The 26,573-nt window shown below is 42.9% G+C and overlaps 1 protein-coding gene across 1 annotated transcript in view; it reads right to left on the bottom strand.

The window, feature by feature from the left end:
• IQCA1 (IQ motif containing with AAA domain 1) overlaps positions 1 to 26,573 on the bottom strand; it is a 95,224-nt gene that overhangs the window by 58,521 nt on the left and 10,130 nt on the right. Inside the window, exons 3-6 of the mRNA XM_062642250.1 lie at positions 23,599 to 23,712; positions 21,265 to 21,453; positions 20,495 to 20,566; positions 10,677 to 10,864 (exon numbers count right to left, since the gene is read on the bottom strand). Of these exons, the coding sequence (XP_062498234.1) occupies positions 10,677 to 10,864; positions 20,495 to 20,566; positions 21,265 to 21,453; positions 23,599 to 23,712 (563 nt within the window). The remainder of the gene's footprint in view (positions 1 to 10,676; positions 10,865 to 20,494; positions 20,567 to 21,264; positions 21,454 to 23,598; positions 23,713 to 26,573) is intronic.

Raw genomic sequence — 26,573 nt, 5'->3', positions numbered from 1 at the left:
ATGGGGAAGTGGGGAAAACTGGTTCTTCTACCTGCTCTGTATTAACTTGCTGGGGAATACACCTCTCCCTGTCATAGTGGAGTGAAAAAACCAGCTGGGCAGGGTCTCTTCCTCTTCGCCTTGGGATTCATCCTTGTCTTTCTTTCTTATTGATTAGGACTGTGCTTTGCTGATCAAACCAAGAACAGATCAGAAGGTGAAGTGGGCGCCTCTGGCCAAGCACAGTAGGTATCTAGCTGGATTACTGGAACAGAAACCAGTTCTGAGGTGAAAATCAGGCCCTAGCTATCAGTGTTAAATACCCCACTTGTCTGTTTCTGCCTGTGGTAGGACTCTGCTTGAGACAGGGATAAAGGAAGTGCAGTGTGGGAGAATTGGAACCGAACACATCTATTGAACAGGGCGCAGTGCTGCAGCTTTTGCCAGCAACAGCCCAGTCTGTTCTTTAGGACATGTAGAGCTTATTGCTGCTGGCAAGTGCGAGCCCTGGAATGCAACTGTTTGTGTGAGTATCTATGACAACAAACAAATCACGTTTCGTAAGTGTCCTTGAGGGTATCGGGGGGTGGGTGGGGGGGTATTGCATTAAGCTGGTAACACTTAGCATTTCCAGACTCTTAATCCCCAAGTATTACTATAGATGGGTACAAGACAAGTACTTGAGGAGAAAGAACTAATTAGTTACAAGACTGTTTTTCCTTGTTTGCAAATGGGACCAACTCAGAGTAATGCTATTTACTTTAGCTGATTCCAGCCTTCCAGACAGACAAGGAGTGAATATTTTTAGGAGCTTTAATACTAAGCAGGAGGCTCAGGCTCAAGGCCAAGGGACTGTTGGTATCTGTGGGTCATTTTCAGCCACGTGAAGAAGGCAGAAAAGGGAATCTAATCTAAGTGTGTTGTAACATTCAGTGTTGCTTCTGCAGTGCTGCAAATCACAAAGCAGGCAGCAAATGAAGCCAGTAATTCATCCTACAGAACAGTGCTCAGGATGGGCAAGAACAGTGATAGAAGGACCAGCAGGACAGGACAGAGTAACTTGTCCTTGTACTAAGATTGAGGTTTTGGTCCTCTGATTTCTTCTTCCTGAGCAGCAGTTGTACCCCCAAATGCCTGTGCTGATGCTTAGTGCTTTGGCCTTACGTGCTGCGTCCATTCACTCCTATGTCCCACACTGTGCTCTGGTGAGTGAGAGAGGTAGAATAAAGAGGTGTCCTGTTTGTATGTGCAGAACTCCACCTATGGTTGTCTCCACAGCACACTGCCTAGCCTGCTGGAACTGGGTCTGTGATGGGGAGGCTATGGATCCCTATAAAATATCTGGAAAAAATAGGCACCAAAAGAGGAACTTGGAAAGCCCAATGACTGGGCATGGCGGGGGGGAGGTCGTGCAAGACTTGCTTCCTGTCATCTATCGGTAGCTGTTCTGGAGCTGCCTGGGGGATGTCCCTCGAGTACGTGAGTGCTCTCCTCCCTCTTGTATTACTAACCCCTGATGAATAACCTCATCTGGGTTCTTCTCCCTGTGAGCAGCTGTGCAATGCAGTGCACTGGGCAGCAACTGACAGCACCAAACCTGCTGGAGTGATTTTCCACTTCTGGTTCTAGCGCTTCCCCAGTGTCCCTGCCTGACACTATCCATTACAAAGCTCTGGTTCTCAGCTGGCCACGGATTTGTCAAGCTATTAACTATTTGGACTGAAAGCTTAGGTGTTTGGTATTTGGTTTACAATATACATGTCTGAAAATAATGGGTCAAATGAATCAGGTTTTCCCAAGATGGAGACAGGTTAAAGGCATAATTCTGCTTATGCTAAATACATGAAAATGTCTAAATGAAGCTCCTTTTTCTCCCAAGGTTTAGAACATGGAGTTTCTTCTTGCCCTGTGGAACAGCAATGTCCTTGCTGTCCCTGTCAAAAGTCCTGCTTCCACAGGCTGAGCAAGTAGGCTCTGGACAATCCTGCTTTTGGTCTACAGCCACTGGAGTGTTTAGGGCTTTAGAGCTGGAAACTGCAGAGACAGAAACTGGGGTGAAGGGGGTGGGGAAAAGGTTAAGTCTTTCTGGGCAAAATGATTTAGAAGCAAGCAGGTTGAGAAGTGGAGGAGGACAGACTGGTCTGAAGAAGAACCATGGTCATTATGGCTTTCTGAATGAGCTTTTAATGTCGCTAATGCGTAATTTATATGTAAGCATGGCAAGAAGTGTGCAGTGCAAATCATGCCTGATGAAGAGATGAAGATGTGCTTGCAGATGCTTGAAGTTCTGAGCACTCATCAGGATGCTGAGGAAATCACAAAGCCCAAAGTGCCATGGCACTGGAATAGTTTACCCCCATATTGCACTGGTGCTGAATTGCCTGGGGAGCAAGAATATGTGTTTCTGCCTGTGACACCCTTGAGAAAGCCCTGATATTGATAAACTTCCTCAGAAACAAGTGTCTTATTCTACAAATCCTCCTGGAAGCTGATAGGAATCTGCTTAGAATGAAGCCTTAGCTGTGTTAAACAGTATCAGGACCTGACCCTATTTTCAGCAATGAAGTCAGGAAGCAAACTATCATGGAAAAGAGATCATCCAGGGAAGATCACTAATGACTTTAGGATTTGAGATATCTGCATGTTAATCTGGAAGGGAATAGTAGTGTTTGAAAGCTCACGAAGATGCGCTTATGCAGCATCAGTGCACTTGGTGATTAAATGAGGATGAGGATGAATTCTTATGTTGAAAACTCCCTGAGAAGGTTGATTTTCACCTGTGATGTTTTAAGAATCTTCTTTTTGTTCCTTCATTATTTCAAACTTTGACTGTTCAATGCATAAAGTTAAGGCTCAGCAGTAGTCCTTTTGCATGTGGTTTTAATCACTGCAGAGAAGTGGTAATCAAATTGAAGTGTAAATGTAAGGAGCCTTACAGTACTGGAAAGCCAACACATTTCAGAATTTGTGGTGATTTAGGAAGCAGATCTTGTGATGTTATCAATGCCTCTCTGGAGGCATGACACCAGGGTTCAACCGGTCTTACTGTTTCAGATACCTGCCACTGAGATTTATATGTTCTTCACCAAGTATGAGAATATATGAATCCAGGGGCTTCTGGCTGATCCCCCCCCACCCTGAGCCATCAACCTGCCTCCATTCATGTCAGCACACCCGTAAATTTATAGCATACACTGAGTTAGGCAACTTCTGCCACTGCACAGAAGCTTCCAGAGGTGTCCCATGTCTCCTGTAAATCCTTAGGCACCCAATGAAGTAGATTAACTGCAGATGGACATAGGAAGTTGTCCCTCCTTTGGAATTAGAGGCTTTCACACTTTTAAGAGGACAGTGTGGTGTTCCCATAGGCAAGAAAGAAGGACTGAAGCAGTGCTGTTCGTTTGCTGTTAAAGGTAGCTAGATGATGCCAAACAATGGGAAAACAGGTTGAAGAACTGTGGGCTCCTTTCTCTCCTGCCATATACAAACAATCCTTCTGCTTATGATAACTTATTTTCTCTCTGTTTAAAGAAACCTGGTGGAGTATTTGCTCTGGTACTCCTCCGGTAAGCCCAGTGATGCATTTACATTCCATTCTATTGCTCACTCCAGCCCTAAAGACATCTGCCAGAATGAGCAATCTAAACTTCCCCTGTTTAAGTTTTAACCCATTACCCCTTGTCCTATCACTACAGTCTCTAATGAAGAGTCCCTCCCCAGCATCCCTATAGCCCCCCTTCAGATACTGGAAGGCTGCTATGAGGTCTCCATGCAGCCTTCTCTTCTCCAGGCTGAACAGCCCCAACTTCCTCAGCCTGTCTTCATACGGGAGGTGCTCCAGTCCCCTGATCACCCTCATGGCCCTTCTCTGGACTTGTTCCAACAGTTCCATGTCCTTTTTATGTTGAGGACACCAGAACTGCACACAATACTCACGAGAGCAGAGTAGAGGGGCAGGATCACCTCCTTCGACCTGCTGGTCACGCTCCTTTTGATGCAGCCCAGGATACGGTTGGCTTTCTGGGCTGTGAGCGCACACTGCCGGCCCATGTTCATTTTCTCATCAACCAACACCCCCAAGTCCTTCTCCGCAGAGCTGCTCTGAATCTCTTCTCTGCCCAACCTGTAGCTGTGCCTGGGATCGCTCTGACCCAGGTGTAGGACCTTGCACTTGTCATGGTTAAACCACATGAGGTTGGCATCAGCCCACCTCACAAGCGTGGGGAGGTCCCTCTGGATGGCATTCCTTCCCTCCAGGGTATCAACCGAGCCACACAGCTTGGTGTCATCGGCAAACTTGCTGAGGGTGCACTCGATCCCACTGTCCATGTCAGCGACAAAGATGTTAAACAAGACCGGTCCCAACACCGATCCCTGAGGGATGCCTGAGGGACTTGAACTAAGCAGCATGGCTGCTTGCAGCAAGGAGCTCAGCATGACCGAGCTGTCAGAGCACTGATGCTGGTCCTAGGCAGGTTTTGCTATGTGCTGTCATGGCTCTGTTGGATTTTGCAGCTAGCTTTGACTGTCTACATGAGGTACAGTCCAATATCTGGGAGCAGGCTTTAGCCATGGTCAGGGAGATTGATGTTAAATGTAAGCTGTTTCTGCATAATGGCCTGTTGGCATTTGGAGGGCACTTTGTAGCAGCACTGACTGTAAGGACATGGAGATTGCTGCCTTTGCAGAATCTGAAGTTATTGGCTCTGTCAGGAAACAGAAGCGAAATGACTGACAGAGAAAATGGACGTTGTCTCATACTGATGTATCTGTAATTTTGCAGGAAGATCAAGTATTTAGGGAGAGGAAGACATCCCAGCCTGTGCTATCCTCTTTCAGAGCTTTGGGTCCCACAGAGCTTGTCTTCACCTCCAAGGAAAATGAGGAGACTCAGAGAAGAGACACAACCCAGACTGGCTGTAAGCGTTTCAGAAAGAGCTTGTTTTGTACTATTCCCTAAAGAATTTGGTTTGTGTAGGCTTTCAGCGCACAAAGTAGAAGAGGACAGGAGGAGACATATTCAACCCCAGTGATCAGGTAAGGACAGGAGAAAACCATGGGGCAGATACAGACCTCTTTCTACTTTAGTTCTGCTCATGCTCACCAGATGACATTTCAGACAACCACTTCTCCCCATTTGCAGAATATCCTGATCTTTATGTTGAGCTCACAGCTACTTCTGGCAAGTAGTTTCAGCTCCAAGTGGGATGCCACATACAAGTGGCTTGTGAGTGTGTGACAATCCTTTAATGATGACAGGGAAAACAAGTAATGACAATACGGTTTAGGTGAAAGAGAGTGGTTCATCATTCACCTATAAATGGCTCCTGTGGGCAGTAACTCCTGTCTGTGCTGAATATAAAGTACTAGACATCAGAGAGGTATTTTTGGTAGGCTCCTACAGAAGAAATGCCCTTGCTGGAGTGGCAGAGAGGAAGGGAATGCACCTTCCAGAGTAACAGGGCATCGTATGGGAAAAGAACTGTGATTAAGGGACTGTGATGTCTCTGGTTGTGTTCCAAGGATTTCCAGACTGGAGCTTGCTCTTTAAGAGACCTGTCTGCACAGTGCTTCACTGCACTAAACTTGGTTATTAAACAATTTTCCTATCAGCTGTTTTGTGAGCTGTTGCCATACTGCATAGAGACTGCAATCCGTGCTACTTGGAAAGCACTTCTGGCAGGCTGAGGGCACGAACGATGAGCCAGATGGGACTGAAAAACAACATGGGTCCAGACAGACTTAGAGTGACAATTTCCTCGGAACCAGAGTTGTGTGGGGAGGGCTGGCACTGCTTGGCACTGCCTATGTTCATCTGTCTCTGTCCTGTTGGCAAGGCTTCAGCTGCTGATGGATTGCCTGGCACCTTCTCATGCACGTTAACATTAACTTCATCAAGAGCAGTGTGTACAGAGTGTGAAATGTGATACAGGCAGTACCTGACACAAATGAATACTTGCCCTATTCTGGGGAGTTTCAGTGCAAAACCTCTCTCCTCATTCATCTTCCTCCCGCCTCCCCCTTCCCCATCCCCTGCTACCAAGGGACTCCCATAGACAGGCATATTGGCAGTAAACTCAGCTCAACAAAACAGCCTTGTGAAAAAGGGAAATATAACATGATCACTTCCTATTTCTTTCCCCTTTCCTCTGCATCAAAGCCTGGGCTGGCTGTCAGGAATGCTCCAAATGAATAAATAAAGCGCAGGAACCCCCTGCTTCAGAAGGAGCCTCATTCACTCACCATGAAGCTGGGCCAATTCTTTTCCTGACAGTACTCAAGTCAGCAGGCAGAGCGAGAAGATCATTCAAAGCTAATCAGTAAAGTGTAAACCTATTATGAAAGCACATTTACCCCTAGCCTCCTCCTTCCTCCAGAAAACCAATCCCCAAATCTGTGGGAATAACACATAACATACATAAAAGTCGCTATTACTTAGATCCCCTGTTATTAGGTCAGCAATGCCACTGATGAAATGCTCCCCAGAGCACTGAGCATTGGCATATAAATCCTCCAAGAAATCCACAGCGTAATTTGTTACAGCTAGAGGGCATAAGACACATTAGAGCAAAGCCTGTGTATTAGGCTCTCCCCTGTGATTCTTGAGGCTATCTCTGGTAATAAAAACCTCATCTTGATTTCTTATCCTTTGTATTGATTTCTGTCAGAGAAGACTTTTCTTAGACAAAGATGCTACTATATCTGTCTGTATAATAAGGGGATCCTTGTCTCCTTTTCTCTTCACCCTTTTTAAGATTTAATTTAGGGACGACTCTGAGGAAGATGTATGATTTGGGAACTGTTGGTGGGTAAAGAGTGGTGAAGACTATGATGATGGATTTAGTGTATGCAGTGCAAAACTTGAAATGGGGAACTAGAGAAAAATGGGTTTGGTCTGCAATGGCACAGGAAATTGAAACTAAAACCCCAGCTATGCAACTGCTGTATCTTAATATGAAACTCTGTTCTTAATGGACAGAATCTGTGGGAGTCAAGTGATTAAAATCCAGGCTGAGATGTATATAATCATGGCAACTGTTAATTCTGGAACACTTGTACTGCAGTATTCATATGGTGCAAAGAGACAAGGCCAAAGAGGAGTCTAGAAAGCTTTATATGAGTAATTTGCAAGGCAAATAAGAGCTCCACAGCAGTCAACACAGATAAACTGAATGATGCATGGGAAGGCTGCAAAATGCACAGTGTTCTATCCAAAATTGTTTGTTTTCTCTGTAGTAGGATTGCTATAAGCAACTGGAACACTTTCATTTATCTATTCCTTCGGGTTTTGCTTTATTTTGCTCCTTTAGAACCTACCCTCATAAGAAGCTGTTTAGCTCTTGAACTGACTGAAGACATGCCTGTTCCCTTGTGCAAAGAAGGCGGTAAATCTTCATAGCAGTTCTTACAAGTGGAGAAGTTTAATATGTGCTCATTGGTTTTGTAATCTAAGAGCAGCTGTGCTGAAAGACAATACTTGCTAATTGCATTTCCTAGCACATCCCTTTCCAGTTGGAGGATAAAATATGGAAGTTTGGGTTTATTTTTTTAGTACGTACAGCAAAATTTATTCAAAAGAATCTTTGTTCCCCCCTGAACTATCTTGTTTATTTAAAAGAGGATGGAAAATAGGAGACTCTGTCAAAAGGCCTAGTTACAAGAATAATTTATAAGCTACATTTAGCTGTTGATCTGGCAGTGTGGCTTAGTGCAGAGCCAGAATACATCCTGGCAGGTAATAATGTAAATCTGCAGCTCTGGCCCACTCTCCAGCAGGAAGGAGCAAGATACAACTCCTAGTTCTGCAGTGTCTCTGGCAGGCACCACACAGAACGCTTGGCTCTGCCTGACAAACATGCTCCCATGGGGAGAAATTTGATGGGTTTAGTAATTCTTTTTAACCTATTTTGGATGCAAGTGAATGTGTCTGTGGGTAAAACTATTCTGGACACTTAAACAGAAGCCCCCTGTGAAAAGCGTGATGGCAGGGAGCTCACTCTGATTCCTCTCAGCCCTGTAACTCACTGCATCACTCAGCCGGATTCCAATGAACTAAGCTATTGGGTGATGTCCAGCCTTTGCTGAAGCTGATGGCAGCTTTCCCACTGGCTTCACTGGGCACGGGGTTTTATCTACCACACTGCTAAATCATCACAATGGCTTTTATCAATGAGATCTGTCTAGCTTTGGCTTGCTGATTTTGAGAGATCATGATAGTTTAAAAGGAGAAACAGGGAGTGTGATCAAACACTGCTCTCACAGCAACAAGTCTGTTACTGCCTCTGTGCTATCAGAGATGTCGCTGCACTTGGGCATGCCACATAACTGTACCTGCAGAATCTCTGTAACTGTTTTCTATCAAAATGGTCTGATTTAGCTTAAAACTGCTTTCTGGTTAACTATTAATATAGATTGTTTCAGATGGTTGGGTAGAGAAGCAGCTCTGTCTGTGGTTGTTAGACTCAGAAAACAGCTCCCCTCCAGCCTTGTCAATCTCATATGCAGCAGCTTGTCATATGCATAAAGGCTTGTCTGTAAGCAGTGGTGTCCTTGATTAACTCTGTGTGTATATATTAGTCCCATTTAATACAATCACTGGCTTCGGGAAAGCATATCTGTAAAGCTATATAGGTCGGTTAATGTAGTGCTTATATTCAGACTTTAATCTTTGTTAATTTTTAAGTCTAGATGAGATTCAAGACTGCTGAACCTGACAAGACCAGAGCAGACAACTTAAAGGTTAGCTAAAGAACTCCTTATAACTTGTTTAATAGCATATTTATATGCTGGGATACTGACTACGTCTGCCTATATCTCTGAAATGTCACATAAAGTTGGGCCCCTGGGCACATGTGGGATATAAATGTAGCAACGAGGTCCCATCTCACTTATAAGGGCTACTGAATAAGAAAGCTCAGCGTTTACACTCCACCTGACATCTTCAGAGGCTTCTGTAGGTACATGAGACCAAGGTGGTTTATACATTAGGTAGCAAGGGTTTTGATGAACTGCTCATTCAGCCATCCCTCTCCACCTCCCGTGATTTGAACGATGGCTTCAGCTTCCTCCAAATGGATTGGTTAGACTCTTAGATGGCTCTGCTGTTACATGTCTCCATGGAACGGATTTTACTTTCAATAATGTCTCATAACTGTCTTTAAAGAGGTTTATGGCTCAGCCTTATTCTCTGGGACACTGCCTGTTCTCTGCTAATCTCCTGTAGAAACACAGTTATGGGTTCACACAGTATTTCAGTTAGTTCTCCTCAAGCTCTAGAGTCAAGTTAATTGGACACAATTGACCTGTGTTAGAGAATTGCTATTAGATGAGTAATATTTAGCAAAGGAAATAAGATCTTTCTATTCCTCAGAACATGCTGAGAGTTGTGGGGAGTGGCAGGAAATGGCAGCTCAAGAACCGTGCAGACCCTGCCCTAGGAACAGAGTTGATTTAGGGACTGGGGAAGTGCTTTGTGATAACTGAGATTAGTAAAATCACAGTTCTTGCTAAAAGAGAGCTAGACTGGGAAAAAACATGCTGGAGTTTTGAGTATTAAAAGAGACAGAAGAGAAAACAGCTTTTATAGAAATATAGTGGCAGATCTGTGATAGTTATGGTGATGCTTTTTTTCTTAGCAAACACTATATTGTCATATAGCCACTAAAACCTGATTAAAGCAGGCCAGCGATAAATAGAGCAGGATCTCATCAGAATGCGTTTGTGTTTCCAACTGGAAGCTGCATGCTGAAGGCAGGTCCAGTACACTGAATGATGAATGGACATGACACTAGTCCACAAGACAAAACCAAGGTCTGTAACATCACCAAGCAGCTAAAGACACAGAAACACTGGAATTGTTTTTGCAGAGCAGTTTAATGCAGAGCAGCTGAAATGTTGCTGCTAAATCCTGGAACTTTAGGGTGCTTTCCCTATTTACTTTCAGATACCAACCCTCTTGATGGGGTAAGTCCTGGAGAAAAACACTTATACCATAAAACCAGCCTATTAGTACAAGGCTCTATATACTTCAGTGCAAGTACTGCCATACTAAAATTGCCAGTCTTAAAACTTCTTTGGGTAAAGTAAACTTCCTGAGAGAACTATAGGTGTCAGCACTTGGTTTAAAATGTGTATGTGCTTAACTCTACTGAGACGTGAAGTTTCACTGAGATCAGCAGCACTACTTAAGTAAAGTTACATTTGGAGGAGTGTCTTGAAGGTCAGGCCTCAAGTACAAAAGTACTTCATATTCATATTGGCTTGCTGGATAATACCAGCAGCAGGCACCTGGATTGCAGAACCAGTGACGTGATGTGATTTGCTATGGCAAATAATTATACTTCTACTTCATGGAAAACTGCACTTTTTCTCTTAAACCTTATCTTTCAGATAGTGTTCCTCAACTTTAAGTATGTTTCATGTAATTCCAAAGCACTTTAATGTCTGTGGACCTGATTCTGCAGTCAGACTTTCAAGATGCACCTCTGGTCCCTGTTGGACTGTGCTAGGAGTGTATCACTGCTCTGTTTTCCCCAGTTAGGAATCCTGCTGCTCAGGAACTTAGCTCTGTAGCAGGCACAGTACTAGCTCTTCAGCTGGGACCAGGATCACCACCTTAACATGGATTTTGCAATTTGTAAGAACTGCAAAATCAGGCTCTTTGGGGCAAATGGGCTTAAGTGTCTATCTCTGCTCACCGGCACTCAATGAAACACTGGCCAATCTGATCCCGGAGAGTTTCCTTGATGCTGAGCCCCTCCACTTCTCTCAGCTTGTTTTTGATGGATATCTCATCATCTCTCTCCTGGATCTCACCTTGCAGGGTGCTTACTTGCCCAGCATCCATCTGCAGAATACTCTTTGACTTTAAGTGAGGAGGTAGGCTCTGAAAACAAGAGGAGAAAATAGAATAGATTAATTAAAAGAACTTAGTGTGAACTGGAAAGCCAGGCTGACAGCGAATCTAAGCTTAAGCCTTAATTTCTTTGCAGTAAGCCAGGAAAAATCTTGTACTCATAAAACTTGCCAGGATGCACACAATGGTCTATTATTAGTATTTCAGCATTAATTAACAACACTGAAATGTACAAAGCCAACCCTTCAGCGTGGGATCCTAGGATCTCAATGAGACAGGTGAGAAAGCTGCTGTTCTGCAAATGCCAACTTTATCCATGTCAGAAGGGTGCCAGAGGTTTTTTAATTGAATTTCCAAATGTTTGGACTTCCCATTGGTAAGTTTTAATTAGCCAGCATTGTGTTTAATTTGTTCACTTTGATTTTTATATGCACTGCTTGGTCACTGGTTTCCTGGTATTTTGTTGCAGCTGGTCCTATTCCTGTAGGAAATCAACTTCCCTTGAGGAACAACAGCCACCAAAAAGAACAAACAACCCCCCAAACACTGTAATAAAAATCAGAGCTCCCCAAGTTTCCCATGATTTGATAACCTTGGCAAGAAGGGCTCCTGAGCCAGCTTCAAGTCTTACATTGACTTCTGCTTTGTGATTGCTTTTACATGTGTAGTTTGAGAGAGGAAAATGAAAGTCTTGCTGGTATGCAAATACAGAAGCATGAAAAATCCCACCTGTGTGGGTGGTCTGAAACCTTGCATTTTTAGTTTGCAGTGGTTGATAAAGCTGAGATGCTCCCAGTGTTTTATGAGCTGTTTCTACCTTGGCAGTATAATCTCTTTTGAAAATTAACTTGTAAATTAGCTTTGGGGTTTTATTTGCAATTCCAGAAGGATTTTTTTCCACATAGTTGGGAAGTACTAATCATAGTCTGATAGTATATGTCAGATTTAAGACTGGAACAGATGATAACCTGGTTTTGTACTACGGTGTGGTTTACTCTTCAAAGCTGGTGACTGACATAGGTGGCAGCATATGTGAACAAAAGCCTCAGAATGCTGCTTTGCATAAAACCTCTGTATAGTTCTGCTCTGGCCAAAAGTGGAAACCTTTGGAATGCACAGAACTGATCCTTAATCAGCACATCTCAGCCTAACTTAGGAATGCATGCTTCTTGCTCTGGTGATGTATTTTCTAGTGTGTTCCAAGCTCTAATTCCAGAGGTCTCCTGTAAAGACAAAAAAGCTTCCATCTAAGGCTGGGCCAGCTTATATTTAAGAACTTTTTCTGTGCTTCGACCAGGTTCCAAAAAACACTAACAAGTGCCAAGCAAGTTTGGTTTCGGAAAGGATACAGTGGGATTGCACACTGTCCAAAGTAAGCGCAGAGGCCCAGTGCAGGAAGGCAATTTACTGCTTTCCCTGCATTTGTAATGTGTGACTTGTCAGGGCCACCAGGGAGAAGAGATTCAGGAGGTAAAAAGAGGAGCAGCACACTTCCAAAAGGCAGCTGCATGTGCTCTTTTCCTGAAGACATCATAGAATCACAGGGACCTTAAAGCCCATCCTGCCACAGGCAGGGACACCTTCCTCTAGAGCAGGTTGCTCCAAGCCCCTGTGTCCAACCTGGCCTTGAACACTGCCAGGGATGGGGCAGCCACAGCTTCTCTGGGCACCCTCTGCCAATGCCTCAGCAGCCTATAACCCAAAATGTTGCCTTTCACCCCGAGATGTCACCTTTGGTCACTTCTCAGTTTCCATGAAAGTGTTTCCAATCTTCACCAGCATTTGTTTTTACTCTTTCTTTTGTTTTTCAGCATCATCTCCCTCACTAATATCAAATGAACCTCAGAATAGCCAGATGTGACGATGCTTTCTCAGGGCTCATTTGGAAACCAGAGAAGCACCCACGAGGCCTGCTTCCCAGATTGAGATCTAGAAACAAGATCCCCTTCCCTCTAGGCAGTTTCCTACTCAACCATTTGTTTCACTACAGCAATGCTCAAGGGAACTGCTTCTTAGAGAAGTTCCCATCAGTACGACTGCCTAGAGGTATGGGCAGCAGTGCTGCTACTGAAGACATGAGCCAGCACAACTCTTCCATGTCTCTGTATACTACCTTATATCTTCACTTGAGTCAGCATCCAGCTGGCTTGGATGCTGATAGCAACAAGGCTACAGAACATGCTCTGGTTGGCAAAATCCAGCCAAGCCCTGCGTAAATAGTTGTACGGCACCTGTCTGAGCGCCACACAGTTATCAATTTATCTCCTGATATATTGAGCTGTGCTCAGAGCCCTAAGGCTGAAGTACAGATATAATCTTGTAGAAGAGCTTATGAAAAGAGCTCTCTTGTATTTGCCCTTCATATTTTTGTCATTTCCTTTTCCAAAAGCTGCTTTCCTACAAGAAAATTAAAGGAAGAGGAACCGCTTCTACCAACAAGAGTCCAGCTATCCATCTTTGACAACTCACTGAAGGAAGTACTGAATGGGAACAGGGAAAACTGGTAAGATTATACTCTCATTTGACCATCTTCTTTTTCTAATCGTATTCATCTGTATGCTATGAATATTTTCCTAAATGAAGGTACATGGAAAAGGGTTTATTTGCATGGAGGAGAAGGCATTCACATGGCTAATGTGAAATGTGCTGTTCCTTAATTGTTTCCATAGTTGGGAAAGCAGAGCTGGCTCAGACCTAGATAGGCAGATAAACTGGGGAGGAGGGTAAGGTGCTTGAGAGGAGCCAACAAGATAAGATGATGGAGCAGGCAGGAAAGGACACGATCTGAGCAGGAGTTGGCACTGCCAGGCATGCTGTTGCAATGAGTAGCAGGGAGATGCATTACCAGCAGATGACATCCTCTAAAGCTGGTGGAGAAAGCTGCCAAACATAGGGCTCCTCCTGCAGTGGAAAAGCTTTGGCAGTAACACGCTCCAGCTCAGATGTGTGAGGGAGAGCATGAACTGAAGAGCAGAGCTGGCAGTGATAAATGAGTCCTGAAGGATCTGTGGCTGTCTAATGTGGAACATACGCACCGCAGTCTGTTCTTGAGTGAAGGCCAGGAGGCTGGCGCATGTCAGGAGCCAAACACTGGCTCCTATTCTGGGGGAGGAAGAGGAGGAAAGCACTCAACAACAGTGAGGAAATGGTGCCATGAAGAGACAATGTCAAAACCTAGGACTAAGGTCTTCAAGCACTCCTGCATCTTCAGAGACAGCATCTATATGACAGCCCCGGTGGAGTGTTTGTTCTCCTGTCAAGGAGCAGACATCAGAAGAAAAGGATGTCTGAAAAACCTTTGGCCACCTTAGGATGCAAGAGAAGACAGGCAGTGCAATGGAAGGAGGAGTGCCAAGGTAGATGGACAGTGTGAGAGGATGGTTTCAAACAGCTCCAGCAGGAATGCCTCCACGCTGGCCAGTCTTCGACCCCTGCCTTCCAGTGTTGTAGTGCTGCACACCAACTTTCCATGCGTCCACATGCTTGCTCGGGAGAGTTATACTGAGACAGCACGATGCGTGCTGCTTTCATGGCCCTCTACACTTAACATGCACGTTAAGGAAGACAAAAGCCAATTTATTTCTAACATCACTTCTCTCAGCGCCTCTGATGTTTCTGCTTCTGAATCAAGAGGAGGTATTCGACAGTGTAAGCCACTAATAAATAGCTTTTCCTTGGGGTAAAGAAGCATTTTCCCATCTTTAAGACATTTCTTTGGCCATGTGAAATTCAAATTTGTTAACTTGCCCCACAAACAGCAACTCATTTAGAAACAAATTACAAATATTAAATGGAGACAGTGAACTTGATAATGCAATGCTGCCCCATCAGTTGTAGAATAATGCATCTTAATGAAGGCTTCCCATGTGAATAAACCATTATATTTACAAGCTTTTCACAGTTAATGACCCAGAACTGGATAACGAAACTCACATTTTTAGTGTGGCCTTCTGTCAGCAAAAGTATACATATTAATAATTGATGTTGCTGTAGAAATGGGACATAATGTGAAGATCCCTGAGTTTGTGGGAAAATAGGACTACATGGTCCATTAACTTAAAATGCTTATCTAATGTTTGATAGGCTTTGTCTTTAAAATCCTTGTTTAAATTAATAAGGCAAAATGGACATTTGTCTAAAGCAGAGTTTTATTCCAACTCATCAGTCACAAGTATGCTGAAGGGAGTGCTGTAAGGTTCTTCTGCTCCTTCCTCCTCCTATCCTCTATCCTCCATCCTCCCCACAGAGAATTTAGGTTTCCTGAAAGCAAAAGACCCACCAGTAGAAGGATGGAAGAGGTTTCCTCCACCTCCCAGGTAAGCTGATGTGATGAAAGTCCCTGTGGATATTCCCTTTTGACTTAGGAACCCAGCTGCACAGATCACTCTCCTAGCCTGTCTTCCTGCTTAGTCAGCTCAACAGCTCTTTCCAACACAGACTGCTTTATTGTTCATTATAAAGCACTTAGAGGTGTGCAGCCTGGCTAAACATGCTTAAGGCTACAGTTCTGCATATAGCAGGTCCCATGCTGTGGAACTAACTGCTCTTCAATTGTTCCATTACGACTGCACTTACAAGGAAAGATGGTCTTCATTTCAGTGAAATAAATACATTTCATTTTACTTCACGTTTTAAGGCTAGCATTCATATTATGTCTGAAAGGTAGATTTACTGCAGCTTTTATTACTGGGTACTTAATTTAGGGCAGTGTCTTGTCTTAGCCCTGAAACAGCACAGCTAAAACACATGCCGCATGGTTTTACAGGGCTTCTTCAGTAAATGTTCTGCTACAGAGAGGATTGTCCATAATCTTTTGAAAGATGCAGTAGTTGTGTAGCATTTTGCTATAGCTTTTAAGTACTATAGTACAGTTTGCTTATCTGGAGGATTTTATTTCCTAAGCAAAGTAAGTAGTTTTAAAGTAATTGGTTTTAGTGGTCACTTTCAGCAGTAGTGAACATGGGCAAGTAAATCCTTACTAGTCGACTATAAGAACATGCCACCTAAGTAACTGGGGTGCTGTTACTTATCGCTGTTATTCTATTGGCTTCTAAACTGTGATGCAAATTATCTTTACAAGTTTGGTTCTTGCTTTTCTCCATGTATTTTGTCTGGCTATGGGAAGGAATGTGTTTTAAAGAGGTCTCTTGTCTTCTGAGGACTGTATTCATCTAAGTGCCATGGTACACAAATGGTGATAGCCACATCAATTATATGGCTGAATTCCTAAATTAGGCACAAAAAAAGGCACAACTAAGCAAAATGTATTGCATTCATTAAAGCTCCTCTACTATATGATTCACTTCAATAGGCTTTGCCAATTAAAGTGTCATATGCGTTCAAACAAAGCATTAGTAGGAGAGGCCTTATTGGAAAAAAATATTAAAAATGACTGTTTTGTAGAATATATATTTATAAAACTATTGACATGCAACACTTTCTATTAAGATAAAGTGAAGTTGAAGTGAAGAAAACATATTCATGACTGTGTAAGTTTAGATAATGTTGGTCATGTTTATTTCTGATATTATACCTGGCCATGCTGTTAACCTTCTATTAACAATGTCAAGTATGCTTTGGACTCTGCCAGGCAGTGATTTCACTCTTAGTGTGACTCCAGCCAATGAAAGCCAAATTATTTAGCAGCTGCCTTGCTTCCCAGCATCCTCCTATTTCCAAAATAAGCAGGTTTAAAATGTGTATTGAAAACAGGACAGATTAGTTATCACTATGTATATACACATGTACGCCTGGTGAAATAACATGTAACTTTGTGCTGACATCTAAAACGTCATCCAGGTTGCAAGTAAAACAAAAGTCAATCTTATGCTTGATAAAAGCCGGCCTGGTGTGGACCACTGCTGTAACTGCCCATTTTCAAGAGCTGAAGAAACCTTTTCAATGTCACTCAGTCGTGGAGTTAGCAGTTGGTTAAATCCCATCTAGTATTTATGTAGCTGCAGTCCGTGGTGTTTACACAGAAGGCTATTCTGGGAAATGCTGATTTTCTTCCCTGACTGGATGAAATGAATTATATTTATCAGGAATTCAAAGCACAAGGAGTGTTTGGTAGAATGTTTTCTCAGATATAAATAAAAGCATTACCCAAGAAAACATGCCTAAATTAGGGTATGTTTAAAAGAGGTAACAAGGAGAGAACAGGGCCTGTTTTTAAGACCAAATAGATCCTTTCATGCAAAAACGATGTAGAGTAAGGAAGAATGAATGGTGGAAATACTATGTGAGAAAATCAGACACAGCAGGTATTGTGCCACCAACTCTCTGGTAAGGTCTGAAATCACTGAATAGAGCAGTGTGAGAGGTGTGTTAACTATAAATCAATAGCTGCATCTGAGAGACAAGAAAGACTTTACGTGTGTGTGTCCGAAGCACGCAGGGCTCATTCCTATGAATTGTTTAAACATGTAGAGCACTTGGCTGCAATGGGATTGATTACTTGCGCTCATTACGAGAAAATGAGCAAGGGGATAGCCAGGCCTTTGGACTGCTCCTGTCTCAGAGTTGTAACAGTAGGTTAAGCCCCTAAATAGGGATGGATTTTGTCTTGTCATCTTGTATTCCTTGCTCCTAAGCTCCCCCTACCCTTCCATAAATCAGTCTGACCGAAAACTGTTTATCCTAACATTTTACGTTACAAACAGCTATTCCTCTTTCCAGCAGGCTGTGTTCTGAGATTATAAGTGTAACTTCCTGCAGGGGCTATCCTGTTAGTAGAGTGTTAGGATGAGTGCTGAGTGTAGATCCACTATTAGGCTTGGGCTGTTTTGCAGCACATTGAGACAAAGCAGTTGCCAAAATCCAGTTCACACATCCAGTTACACCAAGCTGATAGCTAGTTTGCACCACAGCAACATGAACCCATCACAGCAACCTCCAATTGGGGTGTTTAGTGATGGAGAACTTATAAATGCCAGAAACAGACAAGTGGAAGTATGCCCTGGTTTATAAACTGCAACAATGGTATGTTATAACTGACCTTTCAGGGTAAAATAGAGCAAGGAAATAAGGGGTTTTGACAGCACAAGCATGTTTTCAAGACGATTTAATGTGTTTTTTTGCAATGTCAATGTGGCTTAAACACAGCCCTATGCCTGGAACTGTGGTTACGGCGGTCATGCTGGAGCTGGTAGTAAACGGCATTGTGGCAGCAATGTGAGGAAGATCAGGAAACAGTTATCAAGATCTATGTGCTCTTAGTGAGGCTCGCTTCTCTTTACAAATTAAACCAGTATTGCAAATTGTGATTTATTGGAGATTTAGGAAAACATGTGCTGAGGGAATCATGCTGTTTCTGCAATTAAGCTTTAATAAATAATAATAATAATGAAGCTTTACTTCTGAGCCAAGAAAAACCTCTGGAACATAGGCCTCTACTCTGTCATCAAGCAAAGGATGAAATAGAATCGAATTCCAGAAAAGATACATAATCTTTTCTGAAGCAAGTAGACAGCAAAAAAAATAATACTGAATTAAGCAAAAGACTTTTGGGCAATGCTTGGTATTTCCATGTATTTCCATGCTTTTAGGCCTACAAAATTGAAATTTTCTAAATAGCATTGTTTGGAACTTCAGATGGACTCTTTTTGCAAAGCAGTCTTTGTATGAAAGTAACACAGACGTTGTTAAACCAGCTATAATTATAAGAGAAATGATACTTATTGCAGTAAAAGTCAGGTCTCCTTTGGGATGGGCCTGGAATAATGGATGGCTGGGTCTTCTCGTTTATCTAAGTCATGCAGCATTAGAAAAGCAAATTGAACATATTTACACATGAAGATCTGTGGTCATTTTTTAGAGGCCTGACGTGATCATACATCAAAGGGACTTGACCTTTGGAGCTTGCTGCCTATCTATCAGTGTGAACCAGTGTCTGCCTGCCACCCGCTTCCTTTGGACACAGCAGAAGGGAATGAAGCATGGAAAGTAAAAGGGGAACCCAAATGGGGGATATAAAAACACTGGCAAGAGGAAAAGATTCTTTTCATTCACAGGTATCATTTTTTTCCCCTATATTCTTTGATTATTCACTTGATAAAGAGGAATGAGTCAGAATGCAGAGCTGCAAACATCAGTCCTCTTGCTCCTGAATGGAGGTCAGGAAATGAATACATTATACACGTTTTGTTTTAATTCCTTTCATCCCTATGATCATATAGGTTTCCTCCTCATAAACTAGGCTATTTACATCCTACTAAGCAGTTACTCCTACTATCGGCCACCATGAAAAGAGTGCTTGGCTGTGAACCCTCCAGTAACTGACACCAGACTTAGATTTCCTTCCTAAGACTCTAGTTTTAAGATTCAGCAGAAACTGTCATGGGATTTGACAGGAAACAATCCCTTGTTTTACTAAAGATGTGATTTCTAATTAATTTTCAGTACATCCCAAATATTTACCATTTTAGGTCTGGGCTAGTTAAAATCTCTGGGAATCTTCTCTGTCTTACACAGAGAAGGTAGCCAAAGCTCTGTTCAGCTATGCTGGCCACAGTTACTGTTAATGACCAGCAGATACTAAAGTCAATAATCCATAAGGTGTTATCTGTATTTAACATGGCAAAGCTTAGGTTAATGTATATGTTACTTCCTAAAGTTAAGATTTTAAGGTCATTCTTAACTGATGATACATATTTGTCAGATGTATGCTATAGGTATAATTAGTTGTCATAAACCTATAATGTAGTTAAGGGCAACTCCATTGCTGGGCAAGAAAATAATCCAAATAGCCTGGGAGAAGCAGTAAGCATGTTTTAATTCAAAATTAAGTTATTAGTTTATAAATTAATAATTTAAGAACTGCAGAATATGGAGGTACAAATTCATATACCAAATACAGAGCAGTGATAAATTTTTCTGTAACGTGGTGCTGTGAAGCAGCTTTACTAGAGCCCTTGTAGGGCTACTGGAGTTGGAGAGCTCTGAGGACTGACACACATTAGTGCCTAATAAAGGCAGTGGTAGCAAAAGAAAACTGTGAAGAGTTTACCCTCTTTCTCAGGTACTTGCTAGGAAGGAAGATGTTGGTGGGAGGAGGAGATGTGCCTTCTCCAAGAGGTTCCTTCTGGAAAGGATGCTTTGATTTCTTTCACCCCGTGCATTCTAACTGACCATGGAGAGCTGTTCATTTCCCTGTGCTTTTGCAGTATGAACATGAGGAACATTTTGATGGATTTTTGGAGATATTGCTGGGTTAATATGGCAGTTCTTAGGTCCCTTTTCCCTGCTCTTGATGTACATATGCAGTGGCTTGCAAAAAGGTCAAAGAAGATTTTGTTGCTTTAATTCTACTCCAGAAAAAAGGCAGCTCAAATGTATTGGAATTCTGAGTTAAAAAATGACTAATCAAACGTCCTTGCTCTGTGTTCAATTCCCTAGAACCTGGGGCAGATTCTACACTGTCTGTTTTCACATCTGCCATATACATTGGAGCATGTATATATAGCACAAAAGCATGCAGCGTAAGACAAATAGCACTACTTCTGTGCCATCCATCATCTCAGTTTAGTTCTGTATTCCTTAGAGGTCCCTTTAAAAATAGGAAGAATCTTAGAACTTAATTTCTCATCTTCTGCTAAATTACAGAAGCCTGAAGAGCAGAGAGGCTGTGGCAGTTTGTGTTCTCAGGGCAGCACTACTCACCATCCCCAGAAACACCATTTCCTCCTCTCTCAGGTTCTCTGTTTTCTTGCGCTGGACACATCCACGCCAAACCTGAGTTGTAAACAAAGCTCTAATGAGATAAATGGGTCTTGTTACAGCTTCCTTTACTGTGGCAGCCACAGGAAAAAACAAATAGAGGAAGGAAAGGCACAATATACAATTGAAACTATTGCTCTTTAACAGGTTGCCATCTGCTATTTCTTTTTTAACCAAATCCTGAGGTTTGTTGTCCCCTTACTCTGGCAGACATAGGTTTTCAAACACAAAGTGTTGAGACTTAAGATTTAGACTGAGCTCCTGTTTGCCTCTCTGACTGAGCTGAATTACATGTGTAAGGACTCTTGCTGAATTCAACAGTGATATCCCTTTGCCATCTTTTCTGGGTATGGAATGAAGTCTTTCCCAGGAGATCACAGGAAAAGGCATGAATTCTCTGAGATGCACTGGATTCCAAGGAGGATGCCAGAAGGAGCAACTGAGGTCATAAAAATCAGACTGGAAAAACAACATCTAGGTTATAAAGTCATCCTGCATTGCCAGGGCAGGACTGTTTCCATTGATCTCCCATCTAGAGACCCGTCTCATTTTGTTAAGTGGTTTAAATGATGTACATCACCTTGCTAGGCACCCTGGAAGCTCTCATTATGGAATGGTTTCCATCCTGTGAGCTGTGTTTCTGTCTACTGCTGTTCTGAGCAAAACCTTGTCACTTGGTTCTGCCAGAACAGTTGTTAAATCAGAGATTTCACCTTTTGAATGCGAGTGGCAGCATCATCTGGATTCAGACCCGTCTTGATCTCAGCTTTAGGTTGTCTTGCCCTCTTCTCTGCAAGGTAAATTCGCTTCATGTACGCTGCTCGACAGCGGCCTTGGCGAGCCCGTTCTGCAACCTGGATAATTTTAATGGCTTCTTCAAATGTCATGGCCTCGACAGGTTCCTTCAACAGCACAGCCAAGAAGGAATGGTTAAAGACAAGCATTAGAGTTGTGTGTTCTCTTAATAGCCTAATTCAGTTAGCAAAGGAAAGAATAAATGAAATCTCTTGTGGAAATGTTCCTATCACAAACAGCAGCAAATCCTGTCCTAGTGTTCTCCTCAACTACCTTTTGAAGCTTGCTATCTTGAGATGTGTTTTTTCTGAGGACCTTTAGGAGAAAGTGAGCTTGATGAGTTGATGTGCGATGAGGAAAGCCTGATGCTACACTGGGAAGAATGGCTCTGTATGCTTTATGCATCCTGCTTGACTTTATCCATTTTAGAAGAAAAGACACAAAGAACATTAGGTCTTTCTCCTGTTAAAAGAAGAAATTCTTGGGCTGTGGGATATCTTCCTTACACTTCTCTAAAGGGATGGATCACTGGGTGTGCTGCTGGGACCACAGCCCTCTTGCTGAACAGGACAGGCTGTCCTGATCCAGCCCAGGTCTGGACAGCCTAACCTAAGTAGAAAAGGTCTGGGGTAAAATAGATCAGAACAGTACAGCTGGAGAGAGGGACTCCCCCTTCTCAGTCCTCAATATCTTGTTAACCCTTCATGCTTCCCATGAAGCAGCTGATTATTGTCCTTTCTTGACATTAATCCCCCAGTTGGAGTCAGTTCAGATTTAATGCTTCTCTCTATATTGTGTGGTGCTCACTACGCTATACTTTCAGCAGGGCTTTCTGAAAGAGAATTACATAGAAGCAAAAGTCACTTGCAGAGAAAACTCCTCTGATGAACTCAGCTGTGTTTGGTTTATGTTAGACTGCTTGTAACAGCACTGTCATGGACACTGAAGAATACCATAGTCTGTTACACAGTGCTTAGTAGCTCCTGAGTGCTTGTGACTTGCTATGGTGCATGCATAAGTGCTGACAGCCCTCCAGCAATCCCAGTGGTGACTGACCTGGAAAGGCAGCACAAGATACTGGACCCATACTGTGTGAGATTATCTGTGTTTATTGAATCCTGTGTCTCTTGGGGCATCCTGGCAAAGGAGCCCCGTGCTCCCAGGTGAGCTGGCTGCACATCAGATAGTCTCATCTGTATTGGATGCTATGCTAAAAAGGGGTGAGAGCAAAACTGTGGGAAACAGAAAGGCTTCCAGATGTAATGTGCTGAAACAGAGCATCTCTACAGGCCATCAGACTACTAGAAGAGCAGAGAATTTACTCAGAGATTTACCGTGGAGGCCAAGGGGACTGCAGCTGCCCATTAAAGTAATCTAGCAGAGAGCCTATGCTGTCTCTGCAGCCTGCCTCTGTCTGACTGGTGCTGTTTCTTTCCCTGGAAACCTTCTCTCCATTGCTTTGTGGAATCAATCCAGACTTTCCTCACCAGCATGGTTACTGGTGGAGAATTCACTGGTTGAGGCAGTGCAGCAGTTTGACCAAGTGGTCTGATCAGGGACTAACTCTTATGGCTGTAACATCTATGAATCAAAGCTGTCTAGACCTGTAGTCACAGTTGTTTATTTCAAGGGGTTAGCACTGACTGCTTGTAGGCAATGTGCTATTTCCAGAAGGTCAGAAGTATATCAAATCCAGAACAGTCTCCACCAGAGCACTCGTGTACTTCTATGTAATGACTTTTGCTCTGCCAAAATTCAATCTTTTACTCCTCCTAGCAGCTGCAGCTCTGTAGCTGTACAGAAGAGACTGGAGTCATTGTTCAGGGGTTATAACCAACCAAATGCTAACACTTACACTGACCTGAACTCTTGAGTTTTGCCTGTTCCAGTTGGAATCCTGGTTCAGGAAAACTTAAGCCCAACTTGACTTCAGTAGAACTTAATTACACTATGAGAATTAGCTACGCAAATAAAGCACCTACTATAATTGTCCAACTGCTGCCCTTTCTCTGACACTCTCACACACATAAAGCAGAGTTGATTCAGTCTTAACCAGAGGCAAAATGTGAGTGGATATTATTAGACAGGAAAAGTAAATGCGATTTTCGACTTGTGCCTTATCTGTAAACATATTTTTACTTCCTAACTGCTACAAAAGTACTTTTAACGTCACTGGCTTGTGTGTTCAGACACGTGTGGCTATGAACTAAAACAGCGAAACATGTTAACAGGTAGGTATGTGCTATGCTTACCTCTGCTTGCAATCCAGCCTCAAGCAAAATCTGATCCAGGATTTTCTCCCTCTGCTGCAGGACTTCCAGCTGTTCTTTAATGAAATACCTTGGGATGGGTACTTCGAGATCTTCCTAGCGGAAGAAATGGTTATGAGATGTTTCTGAGATCTGCATCAAAATCACATTACTTATTAATTAAACACCTTTACAAAGCAATGAAATTGGATTGAAATTGTGGAATATTTTGGAGTGTTGGGAATTTGACCTCTGGAACAGCTGCTGAGCTGTTACTTTGCAATTACTTAAGGCCTAATTCAACCAAACAAATAAATCAACCCAGTTTCTGAGCAACGAGAGCCCAGAAATCTTTCTTCTTATAATGGCTCAATTACATTATCAAACTGTTAAAATATTTGGCAAGGTGGATGGAAATTTCAACATGATTCCTACCAAACAGAATACCTCTGGTTCTGTGATCATCCCACTTCTTTTTTTAATCAACATGAACAGTAGATCTGTTCTCTTGCCTTTTTCTTTTAACCATTACAAGGAACTAAAGCACAATCCTGTTTGTCTGCGGGTATTTCTCTGTCTGTGACTGTGATACCTGTGACTTCTCCAAATAAGGTGTGATCAGAAGTGGCTTTTACTCATTTCAAGCATTAAAAAGCTGTAACTGATTCACATTTCTACTGATCCTTCCCCTGCAGAACTTCACTCTTGCTGAGAAATGAAAGAAGACACAGGCAGACAACCTCCCCCAGCAGTGAAGATACTGCAGTGACATAACCTGTTCTTTGTGTTGTATTGAAAACTGGAGGCAAATCTTCAAGAATTGGCAAGTATATTTCTTTGAGGGTGGAATGTGTCTTCATAGGTCTGGTTCATACCATGTTCCCTATACCCTGTTTCAGCAGCATCCACAGCATCTCCTCAGGCAAATTATTTATTATAAGGAGGGATGGGTAGACAGGCAGTAGTTTCCCTGTGATGCTGCTCATGAGGAGCTGCACAGTCAAGTTACACAATCATTTGTCCCCAGGTATGTGTGAACACTTGGTCCCTTGCCCAATTTGCCTAAGAGAGGTACAAGACTTGACGCTGTGCCATCAGTGCTGTCTGTTCTGTCTGTTGTAGAAACTGATGGGCTTTGACCTGCTCAGGGAGACCTCTGACTTCCTCCTTTGCAGCCTCAATGCTTTAATGTGGACAGATATGGACGAGGAAAGCGCTGGCTGTAAAGGAAAAGCACCGCTCCTGCCTTGACACAGCCACATGGTAAATGTGCTGCCTGTGAACTCCAATCTCTAGAGTAAGAATTTGCAGGGAAGACTGTGGCCAATGCAAACAGACCCTGTGAACTGCCAACTTGAGAGATCTCGTTACCAACTCCTTCAGTTGCACACTGTGCAGACCAACACATCCCTGTTATGGCAGCATAAGAAAGCTTCCAAGTGGGATTGTGTTTATCCCTGTTTTCAACAATGCAGAAGTCTGGTCTGCTGAGGTTTCTGAATGTTTGCCTCATTAAGCTCTCTGTTTGTACCTTCGTTGATGGAAATGATTATATGTTGTACTTTAACAGTGCAAATCACTCTGTGATGGATTTCAAACCAGGTATAAGAAATGAAGCGGTTTGTCTAGACACCCTCACATGGGGAGAGAGGGCTTTTACACTGTCAGGTAGCAGTGCATGATGATTATCTCCCATATCTAACCTGGGCTTTAACAACAAGTGATCCTGGACTGAGACATTTACTGACTCTAAAGGTGAGATCAAAGCCACAAGCCTGGGACTGGAAGGGGTGGGAGTGCTTCTCTTCATAACCTCTTCTTGGGGCCCAGCATAGAAAAGCGAGGCTTGTGGTGTTTATCCTCATGTCAAATTTGCAGCTTTTTAGCCACTCCTGGCTCCATGTGGGATTTGGGTATCCAAATATCTTTACAATTTCCTCAGGAAATGGAATGACCGGGTGTTGGGAGGCAACTATACAAAAACATGAGGCACAGAACTAAAGAAAGCTGAAGCTTGGCTTTACACTGACATAGTAAAAAGTAGCCTATCTCACTGCATAAGTTATGAAATGAGACTGCTCTGTTGTGTTCTCTGCCTATAGTCACGCTGGATTTTAGCCCAAGATAATACAGTGAAAGGAAGGATCAGAGATATCCTTCTTGGGAAGATTCTTTAAGAAACAGAAGTTATTTGTCAAACACTGGCCAGTAGTTTTGGTTTTTAACCAATAATATATGATTATTTTATGGAAAAACCCCCACGTAAATCTCTATTCCCATCTACTATGGAATAACGTTTGGAAAAGCCTCAAATCTCTTCAGTGACCCTGTTTTTTCGGTAGGAGGCAGGTTATAACAGATGTCAAACATGAGTTTTGAGACCTGCCCATCTTTGTTCTGCAGGGGGATTTCATGGTATGTCTTGAAAACAAAGGGAAAGAGCTTGCAAAAACTCATGGCAATGACTGTCTGTCTCTATTTGCGGTGCAGTAGGGATGCTATTGCAAACAGAAACATGTCTGCAAGTCTCAAACCAACGTTGTAACGATACTGGGCATTCATCTCGCGTTATAACCGGGATCTGGAAAGCAAAAATTCAAGCTCCGACCCTGTTTTTAGGAAAGCAGCGGTACCTGAATGTGACAATAGGTGGAGCTGTCTGCGAGGGAAGCAACCTCCCTTTTGCTGCTGTTCTTTACCACTGCTTTTAGCGCACAGCTCCAAACCTTTAGCTTTATTGGCATCCTCGTCTGGTTTAGCGGGACGGCTGTCAGGGGCTTTTACATCGGGCAGTCCTGAGTCCTGGACACTGAACACGCCCTCAGCTCCTGCCTCCTTAACAGTAAGAGACTTAGCTGAGGTTTCTCTTGTTAGTAGTTTGTGGTACTATGAACTTGCAGCATTACCTGTAACCTCTGGAAGATGCCTGGGGCCAGGCTGATTTTACAGTGATGCAAAAGAGCAGACTGAAGTGGATT

Source organism: Pezoporus occidentalis, unplaced genomic scaffold (genome assembly GCF_034315485.1).
Source record: "Pezoporus occidentalis ecotype Australia unplaced genomic scaffold, CSIRO_AGI_Poc_V1 ctg118, whole genome shotgun sequence".
Taxonomy (NCBI): Eukaryota; Metazoa; Chordata; class Aves; order Psittaciformes; family Psittacidae; genus Pezoporus; species Pezoporus occidentalis.
The sequence above is the reverse complement of the archived record's forward strand: the minus strand, read 5'-3'. Positions and strand labels throughout refer to the sequence as shown.